General features: G+C 36.9%; 1 protein-coding gene across 4 annotated transcripts; it reads right to left on the bottom strand.

The window, feature by feature from the left end:
* Positions 1-4879: 4879 nt before the first annotated feature.
* Positions 4880-10084, bottom strand: LOC148863674 (uncharacterized). 4 transcript variants are annotated; one of them, XM_088975020.1, is made up of 5 exons: positions 9508-10084; positions 5618-5789; positions 5416-5471; positions 5156-5220; positions 4880-5032 (listed from the first exon to the last, which is right to left on the bottom strand). In XM_088975020.1, exons 2-5 carry the CDS (start codon positions 5770-5772, stop codon positions 4949-4951), a joined length of 360 nt encoding a protein of 119 aa, XP_088831146.1. In that variant the 5' UTR covers positions 5773-5789; positions 9508-10084; the 3' UTR covers positions 4880-4948. The 4 variants fall into 4 exon arrangements, with proteins under 4 accessions (XP_088831146.1, XP_088831144.1, XP_088831145.1 ...); XM_088975018.1 differs by having other exon boundaries at positions 5323-5471; positions 5618-5775; positions 9508-9963; XM_088975019.1 differs by having other exon boundaries at positions 5618-5775; positions 9508-9958.
* Positions 10085-10619: the final 535 nt, after the last annotated feature.

A 10619-nucleotide genomic window follows, 5' to 3' on the forward strand; every position in this document is an offset into this window, starting at 1 on the left:
GAAGTTCGAGGACCAAAGTGAGAATAGACCCAAAGTACAAGGTACTAATCTGCATTTTTCCCTTTTGTTAAAGAAGTAAATGAAGGAAGACAAACATGCAGGAGGGATAATCTTTTGGATCAAATTGATTAATCATTTATTTTAAGAACAATCAGTTTTTTTAAACAAAATGGTTTTAATTTATTTTTAGAACTGCAATATGAAAAATAATTCACATTGTAGAACATCCCTTTTAGGCTTGGAAAGAGTACAAATACATTCAAAAGAATAAAAATAGTACAAAATACAAAGCTTTGCGCTCTACATATTTATTTTTTACTCGTCTTCCAAATGGAACTTAAGAGAGCAAATCTGATTTATGTCCAAATGGAGCCTAACAGGAGCAGTAGAGATATCTATTCATTGTTCTTTCTCTGTCGTGGTTCGAATTGTTTTACAGTGGAAGGAGGAACTTTCTAGAGAATGCGAGGAAAAATAAGAAGAAGAAACAGTTTATGCATTGGAGCCGCTACCAGCAGTTGACAATGATGACGCTGTAAGGGAGTTGCCCGGGTCTCCATTGGATTTGAGCAACGAAGATGACTGTGTGGATCGAAGAGCAGAGATGTTCATTAAGAGGTTTTATGAAGAAATGAGATTGCAGAGGCAAGAATACAGAAATGCTGGACAGGGGTTGCTATCAATTCTGGATTGAGCTTTTGGTCTTTCTTCATTTTTTCTCTACAGGAGTTTTTAGACTGTGGAGAGGGTCTTTACTCTGTTCATTAAGAAGTTACTATTATTATTATTATTATTATTATTATTATTATTATTATTATTATTATTATTATTATTATTATTATTACATTAATTTTGTACTTTGGTCTGTTTCATCGTTCTATTTGCCAATTCGCCGTTGAATCTTCAACTGGTTATGTTTTGTACTTGTGTCTTTACATGTTGGTATTCTGCATTTTCTACTGATTTCAAAAAAAAAAAAATTCTGCATTTTCTACTCTAGTTTAAACTCGTACTTGGGCCCCACGTGTGTGGAGTTGATATGGTGAATTGTGATAGGTTCAACATTACAGGTTGCAAATAAGTCGGATCAGATCCGGGTTAAATGAGAATTTGGCCCAGTTAGAGCCAAATTTGGATACCCCTTACCCGAATAAATCGAATCCAATCGGAAAAGTCAATCGATTTTAATGTCTCTCATGCCCATATTAATTACTTAGAATTTTCCTAATTCCAACATTAAATATGTTATATATTATGATATTTTGATTTTTTTTTGTGAAAGTTTTTAAGAGTTTATTGGACAAATTATAAAGACCCCTTTTTACTTATGGGACAAATACTTCCTGAACTTTTATTTTGCAACAAATACTCGTTGAAATGCATTCTCATGCCCATACTAATTACTTAGAATTTTCCTAATTCCAACATTAAATATGTTATATATTATGATATTTTGATTTTTTTTTGTGAAAGTTTTTAAGAGTTTATTGGACAAATTATAAAGACCCCTTTTTACTTATGGGACAAATACTTCCTGAACTTTTATTTTGCAACAAATACTCGTTGAAATGCATTAAATTACCAAAATTTACACCTAAAGTTTCCTTATTTTCCTTTTGTTGCCCATCTTAAACTTTAATGGACCATAAATACCTCCATTTTTCCCAAACGAAACAAATAAAATAAGAATCATTTCGTCGGCATAGTTTTTTTTTTTTTAATTTTTCATTTATTTTATTCACATGAACATCTTTCTTCATCTTAAAATATAAAAATTATTCACCCCTTTTTTCAATAAAAAAAAACTAAATAAAAAAAAAAATTTGTATCTATCAATAAGAAACCTCTATGGTTTCGTTTGAATATTGAATACACCAGAAATCAATAAAGATTTGTTGGACCAACCAAAAAAGGCTTCAATGTGCATATTCACTAGTGTTTAGGAACTCGAATTGAACCAACTAGTCAAATCAGTTAAATTATGATCCGTGCTTATGCCCGGTTCGAATCTCCCCATTAATAAGGGAGATGTTTTCAATACATAGGGTGTAAACGGATCAGATCAATTCAAATCAGGATATATACGACCCTAATTCAAATCTTATCATATACTATGAACATTAAAACCGATCCAAAGATCTAATCGGATCTTACAAAAACATTGATTTGAATTCAAATCCAATGAGAAAGTTGGATATTTGAATCTGATATGATCCGATTTATTTAAAATGAGAATATTCGAGTCCGACAAAATAGAATCGACTTTCGGATCAGATCGTATCAGAAACCATGCTGTGTCAGATGGATCTTAGAGAGAGAATGTTTGTCTCTCTTGCAGTTTTTTCTCTTAACATTAGGGCAAAAGGGATATTTCACCATTTCCATTATGATTTAACAACGATGGCAATTGTCAGAAATAACAGGGGTGGTTTAAGACAATATGTAAACAATAGGTAGAGTTAGTCAATTAGCTAAGTAGTAAAGGTAGTTTAAGAAATTTGCCCTTAAATGTATTCTAAATTTCTCTCTGTCTTTCTCTGTAATTTGTTATATTTTGCCAGAGGAAGCAACAACAAGCATCATAAGTTCATTCCCTTGTTTCATTGGAGACAGAAGTCAAAAAGGTTCTAAGTATTCTTGGATTGATGCCATCTTCAACTTATTCTAAGGTAAAATGGTTATATGCATGATATATTCCATGGTTAGTGATGATGGCGGATTTGGCCCTCCAATGATATTGTGACACATGTCATCTCGAAACAACTAGATGACACCCGAAACCACTTAGGCAACAACTTGCCTTAGCCAAGGTGATGGTGTCCCAATTGGCGGCATGGCACAGGCGCCGACTTGGCGACCTACGAGACTCGCTCGCCGATAAATTTGGAATGTATATCCTAACACTCCCACGATCCTTGGAAGTTGGCCCACGTGCCGAAAGATCCGGAGGGTGGTCAACGTGCATGGCGGTTGCCTCAGGGAATCTCAGACCACTTAGACGACTTCTCGGAAATCTTGGATGTGGTGCATGAAGCCCACGCCAAACTATGCCTATATAAAGGCACCAACCCCAATGGCATAGGGGGGCAGGTAAGTATATTCTAGCTCTCATACTTTATGATTTTTAGCTCACAATCTACTATGAGAGTATTGACTTAAGCTTCGGAGCGACCTCACCAGATTAGCCACCCCGGGTCCTCTGACATTGATTCCTTGCAGGTCTCTAAAGAGCTATAAAGCTTAATAATCAATCCAGTTCACCGCTGGGCAGCTCGGCACCTAAAAGGTAGCTTGGCACCCTGGTCAGCTCAGTACCTAATAGGCAGCTTGGCACCCTGGTCAGCTCAGTACCTAATAGGCAGCTTAGCACCCTGATCAGCTCAGTACCTAATAGGCAGCTCGACACCTAATCTGCCCCTAGCTCGGCCTGGTCAACCCGAATCTAGGTCTTCATCCAGCAAAAGTTCTCCACTTTGGCCTCTAAGTCATCGGCCACTTGAAAGCAGACCAAATGACGAGGTACTTATCACAAAAAAAAAATTGATTCATCAGTTAGAAAGTAATCTTGGATTGGGCTTCATACAGCAATTGCCTTTTCAACCAGCAGGTTCTGCAGCAATTGAAGGATAAATCCTTGAAAGAGTGGGATTGACAGAGGACGACGTGTTAAAGCTGTTAGAGGAAAGAACTCTAGCAAGGAAAAACAAGGATTTCACTTAGGCTGACCAGATTTAGGGAGAGTCTGGCTATCAAAGGCATTGCTCTTATTGACATTGGGAAAGAAACAATATGGAGACCTTGTGTCCCAGTTGCACAAGAGGTACCCCCTTCAACTTAGTGTTCACAAAGAGATCCCGCTCCTTACATTCCAATGGCTTAGTGGTCTATGAAATTGGATTGATTACCACTAACTTGAAGATAAAAGTCTGTGTAAGTTTTTGATCTATGGGGTCAAGATCTGTGGCATCCCCCATCACCACACCCCTTCTCTTTTATTTATCCTCTTCCTACCATACCACCTTGCAAATGTAAGATTTTGTTTTTACCAGGTTAAACTAGACAACATAACTTAAGATTAAAATTACAGGAGGTATAAGATGCTCACTAGTCACTACCCATGAGCCATGACCTGGAAGTGGAGTAAATGAGCAAAGGGTTTTGCAGTTTGGGAAAAGGAATTCCCCCGGATGCATGTTCTGGTAGGTTTGTAGAATACTGAAATGTATTCGAAGACTGTAATGTAAGATTTCATTGGATATACACATTGTCTATTTTTTGTGAAGAGAAATTGTTACAAAATGTCATTGATTCAATGCTCCCATCCACCCAATTGAAAATTTCTTGGTTGTCAGTCGAACTTATGTAGGCATGATGCACCCCCATACATTTAAGGCCATGTTCTTTTTGCGGAAACACATTTACCTGGGTAAATGCACTTACCCAAGTAAGTATTTCCCAGGAAACACTTACCTGGTAAGTGCATTTACCCATGTTCTTTTTTTGTTTGATTTACCCAAGTAAATGAAGTTTCTTATTTTCCCATTCTTTTGCAACACCCACTTTCCTGGGTAAATTGTTTTTTTCATCTCTTTCCAATTTTACCTTTTGGACATGGATTTGAAAACCATGTCACAAAGTCTTAAATGCCCCTATAATTTTTGGAAATAAACCATGCTGCCTCTTCTTTTAAACCCAATTTATGTCTAATTCAAGTTTTTCCTCTTGAACAATAGAAAAAAACACCATCTGCCATTATTTTGGGCTCAAAATTTGGGCATTTAAGACTGTTGTCATAATTTCTGGTTTTCTTTATGAAAATCAAACTAGTTCTGGTTATTTAATGAACCACTGAATTTTCACAAATAACAAATAGCAGAGGAGAGTTTAAAATGTCAATGCTTATAAGATCATGTCAATCCTTTGACCTTCAAAATCACAATTATGAAATTCACAAATGGGCATATACAACAAATGAAGAAAAGACTAATGTGAGGACCCGAAGCACTTGCAAAGTAAGTTTCTCTGCTACTTCCTGTAATGAAAAAAGTGAAGTGTTATTAACAGAGATCCCCCACCTCATCCTACCAAAATAAAAAAAAAGATATACTAGCAAGTGAGAATCTGTTGGAAGTTCAAAAGTCCATTTCTTGTTCACTTTGTCATAAACCTCCCCACTCCCCAGATAATCGTAATTCTTCAAGCAGATTCCTTCAGCAAGCTCTGTGAGATTCCACAAATGCATTACCCATGAGGCCATGATTATAGTGACTGCTATATGAGTTATCCCATCCAAATGAAAGCAACTGTAATAAAAGGTTCAACCTAGGCCTATAAGCAAGAGTAAAATATAAGAAAACTTAATCCTGATCCTTTGCACTGTGTAATCAGCTCGGACACTGCTCTGTGGTAACAAACCTTTAACCCATTCTCCTTTCATTAGAGCATGAAGCCTTTGGGTAAAGGCAACTTTGCTGCAAACAGAAGATCCACATGAAAACATCTAAATATAGGCATGACAAACAATAACTAGTAATAGAAAAACAAAAGAGGCTAATAACAGTGTATGAGCAACTGCCATGCAGCAGTATCAAGAGACTGCATAAGAGCAGCACGTAACTGATGAAGGAGCCCATCTTCGTCCAAAGTAAATGTTGGTTGCCATTCTTTAGACCCATCAATTGGAGAGACAGTAGTAGGAGCTCCAGTGTTTGGGGAATCACTTCCTACTTTATTGACAGTAATTGAGATACCAAGTTTGCTAGCTGCTTGCATTACCTGAAAAGTGGATGCTCCATTGACATTCCAAGGCCAAGTTAAACATCTGGATTTCAAATTTAAAACAAACTAATTGAAAGAGCTCTTGCTCTTCCTAATTAATACCAGCATACCCAATAAGCTACTAAAGGAGTAGAACTGCAACTTAAAACTGAATTTATTTTCAAGGTCGAAAGCCAGGAATTGAAACTCAAAAAAGAGGTCCAAGCAAAACTGGGGAAAAAAGGCAAGTGCATAGCATAAACCTATTAAGCTCTAAGTGAGTCCATTTAAAGAGACCAGTGCATCTGATTATTAGAAGAATCATATGCCCTTGAGCTCCCAAGTTCCATGTATTGCCTGCTACCTTGCTGAGAAAATTCAAGCTCACCGGAGAACTGACCGTCAACAGACTGTGAGAATTGTCTAATGCCTAAATCATGAGGAATCTCGTGCGAGCTGCTACTACATTCATTTCCCTTGAAAGCCCATGAATTGCTCGTTAAGTTGTTTGGTATAGCACCATGAGGTGCTAATGATAATTATGGCCATTCCTGAAGAAGATGATAATAAGCTAGAGACTTTTTTGGGGAAGTTAGACCTGTTAGTCTCTATAAATGCATGTACAAAACTACAAATTGCTTTAGAATGTTGGATATATATATATATATAGGGTTTTGCTTATGTATATATTTTGACAGAGTTATTTCAAGGGAGAATGGTGATTTTGTGCCAGGGAGGAGCATCACAGAGAATGACACCTTGGGGCATGAATGAATTTAAGTACATAATAAAAGAAAGAGAATGCTATATTTTTATATTGAACACTGTTAAATTTTATTGAGGTTGTTCCATACTGGGTTCCTAAGGATACACTCAATTGTAAGTGTATCTTTTTTATTTGAAAGGCTAGAAATATAGAAAAGGAACCAATTCATAGAAGATAAACATATCACAATTCAAGTGAATGAATTTAAAAGAGAGGTGAGGGCCAACAAGGAGAGTGATTGTAGTAGCAGAAACTGAACCGGGGACTTACAATCCATTAATTAAGAGGATAAGGCCCTAGAGTGGAATTGCAGAAAAACGTTTGCATTGAAAGCATATTTTGAATCCCATGCATGTTCTAACTATATAAATAGAAATAAAACTAATCAACTTCAACATGAATCTGATAAGGGATGGTCCCCAGTTTAACTTTTGATTGATAATGGAAACTTCTTTAGCTAAAAGAAAGAGATACAAGCAGCAAGCCTTCCCAAAAACTACAAAGCAATGTTGCATGGACATAGTCACAAGAATCAGAATCCAACACATGTTCAGGAATCTGACTTGGCAAGATGAAAAACCAAAGATTCATGGACACATCTATGAACTATTAAATACTAATTATTTTAATAATTCCGATTTCCAACTGCCAACCAAAATGAATCCTTACTAATAGTAAAAGATTTTGGTTCCTTAGGCTCCATTTGAAAAGAACGCAGATACAAATATGTTTAGTGAACTGCATGTGCAATAAATGTTCTTTATAAACCTTATTTTTGCACTATACATATTGCTACTATCAACAAACATTGTCTTCATTCTCGACAGGCTTGCTGATGAATCAACTATCAAAATTTAACTTGACCACACCATGAGCATGAAGATCCATTTTTGCATGGTGCTCTACCTCTACTAGTCTGAATGCCACAGCAGATAGTCTCCCTACTTCAGAAATCAGTAGTTTTTTTGTTTTGTTTTGTTTTTTCTTTTTTTTTTTTTTGTTTTTTTTTTACGGAGCAATGTCTCCATTCCCATGCATCATTTGGTAGGAGAAACTGCTTCTCCATATTTTGTATATTTTTTTGCTTTCTGGATGTAATATAACTCTTACCTTTTCTTAGAAAAGGCAATCCCCAAAATGATAGAACATTTGAGATACGTCAACTCTTACCTTTTGTTATCTTTTAAGTTTTACCAGATATTTTTGGACCCCTAAAGCAGTAAGTCCCATGGTATTTTTTAGCAAATTAAAACTTGGGACAACTGCATACCATGGGTGGCTATCATCATCATTGTCATCATCTAAGCTTTGTCCCAACTATATGAGGTTGGGCCAGTCAACTACATGAATCCTGTTCTGCCACACTATTCTATTCAGTGCCATATCCATTATAAAAATATGGGCTGTGAAATCATTTCTCACTACCTCAATCCATATATGTCCTTTTTATCATATTCAGCAACAAATAAGCATCAACATGAAGTAAATAGTAACATCCAAACCTGATTTGAGTTAAAAATAAAATCACTCATGCTTAAACCAATAGAAACTACAAAGAAATTATTCATTTTATTCATCACAAGGAGTTATTTGAACATAAAACTACAAAGAAATTATCCAAACCGAGATGATTTAATCACAGAAATCAAGACAGCTATCCATCCTAGGAATTCAATCCAGACCCATACTAATAAAACTAGGAATGCTTCAACTAAAAACAAACTCAGAACAAGCTGCAAAAAAAGTGTAAACAAGAGGGACTTTAAATTTTACAGAAAACAAACTGTTGTCTGGGAACCGAAATTGATTGCCACAGCTGGAACCAGCAAGGGAAATGGCACACTTTTCCCAGGGTCTCCCTAGTGGAGTCGCCCGTCTGTGGGCACCAGAAAGTGATAATGAATGCATATTTTATATTACAATAAATTTTATGTCACATTATTCATCCATCCACAATAGAATATCAACCAAATTTCATTCTTCCTTATTTGTAGTGTAATGTGATATAGTGTATCTAATCTCTTTACTACCTATAGGATGAGTTTGGATAGGTGCAATCTGAGGTAATATTGTCAGACAGGCCCTTGATGCTTCTCTAGTTTTATAGCTTTCCTCATATTAGAGTCTTACTGAGATTTCTTACATCCAAGAGGTTTTTCTCTAGGCAAATTACGCATGCAATTTTATTTTATTTTTTTATTTTTCTGCTTTTTGTTGTACCGATTAGCATTTCTTTCCTGGAAAATCACATAATTTTGCTCTCTACTTTTATTACCACAGGACCCAAGTTTCTGAGCATCAGGGTCACACCATAGTTCTGACTCAGCCGATAGTTCCACAGACAAGATGGACATTTCCCCTGGAAACAACTTGAGTGGCGATGCATATGATCCAACTAAAATAAAAGATTCAACTAGTTCCCAAAGTAGTTTGCCTCGTGGTGTATCTCCTATTTCTGATAATCCTCAATATGATCTTTTATCATTTAATTCAAGGGCTTCAGATTCAGACACCAAAGGCTTGCTTGAAGCTTCCGAAGAAACAATTAATGAGCTCCGTGCAGATTTTCAGTCCTGCATTGTTCTTCCTCTAGTGCCTAACAATATTCAGCCACCAGAGGTTCTCAATATGATCTTTTAACATGTTTTTAGTGCCTAACAAATTCATGAAATAGAAAACAAGACAACGTTATCTAGAAATTCAAAATTAATCAACTACTCACAGTGATTTACCGAGTAGATCTTCTACAACAAGAATTGTTTTTTTTTTTCTGATTCTGAAAACTCTAGGTATCACAGTTGATCTAAAAAACCAAAATACTAGATCCAAGAAATCGGGAAACAAAAAAAAAAAAAGAAATCAATGAAATAATAATAAAAGAGAAACAATAGGATGAGAAGCAACATTTTTTGAATAAGATGAAAAAAAAAAGATGCATTACAGAGGAATGGTGGATCAACGACAAGTGAAATAGTGATTCTTACTGTTTAAATGGAGGAAAAAATGAACAGCGATGGCAACTAGATGGAGCGGCGACAACAACTGGGATGATCAATGTTGCCGACAACAGCGACGACAACCCTTCAGCATTTGCGATGAGTTGATATAGCAGCAGCGAAGGCAGAGAAGCAGAACTCCGAGATACGCAGAGGTGATTTTCGGAGGAGAAATGCAGAGATATGCATAGGTGATTTTCGGAGGAGAAGCGCAGAGAAGCAGAACTCAGAGATACGCAGAGGTGATTTTCGGAGGAGAAACGCAGAGATACGCAGAGATACACAGAGAAGCAGAACTCAAAGACACGCATCAGCGATAGAAGAACTCGGCATTTTCTGTCTGAAAGAATTAATGGCATAGAAGAAGAAAGGAGTGGAGGAGAAACGCAGAGCTGATTTTCAGAGAAGTAGAACGAAGTGAAGGAGGGAAACAGAGAGGTGATTTTTCGGAAAGGTAGGGTCTCGAACTTTTATCTCTTGTGGGACCCACGGTAAATCAAACTTACCATGGGTCCCACAATTTTGAAATCCGAACACAGGTAAATTGGTTTCCCCATTTCACCTCACGAAAAACGAACATGTCCCAAATATTTAATAGATTCATTTCAACCAGCCACAGCCAGGCTAGCATGTGAGGTGGAGAGATTTTCATCGTGGCCCATTATCTTTTTTGGCTGCAATAACTGACTGGGGCGAAAGTGAACTTGCACTGTGTTCAGTGTTGACCTGATTCCTGAGAGGGATTGGAGGAGTTTTTTGCATCTTTCTCCGTTCTAACCCGTGAACTGTTTTTCCAGGACCCGGGCAGCAGGGACCAGCAGCATTGGTTAATGGGTTCTTTTTAATGAACAAATTGGAACGTGAAGAAGTCTCAAGTGATGGCTAAGTGCTTCCTTCCAAAGGGAGTGCCTACTGTCTTGTATCTGTATGCACTCGTTAGCTCGATTCAAGGTTTACAAATAATGGTTTTCTAGTTCTAGAGTAAAACATTCCATCCAGATTGGTCTTTGTGCAGGGTCTGGTACCCGCAAAACGCAGAACCACTCGGTCCACTCCTGGGACACTAAAAACACTCTAGGCTGGTCCCAGGTCCCAGCATC

This window comes from Nelumbo lutea, chromosome 3, assembly GCF_056320005.1.
Source record: "Nelumbo lutea isolate HS-2025 chromosome 3, American lotus-T2T, whole genome shotgun sequence".
NCBI lineage: Eukaryota > Viridiplantae > Streptophyta > Magnoliopsida > Proteales > Nelumbonaceae > Nelumbo > Nelumbo lutea.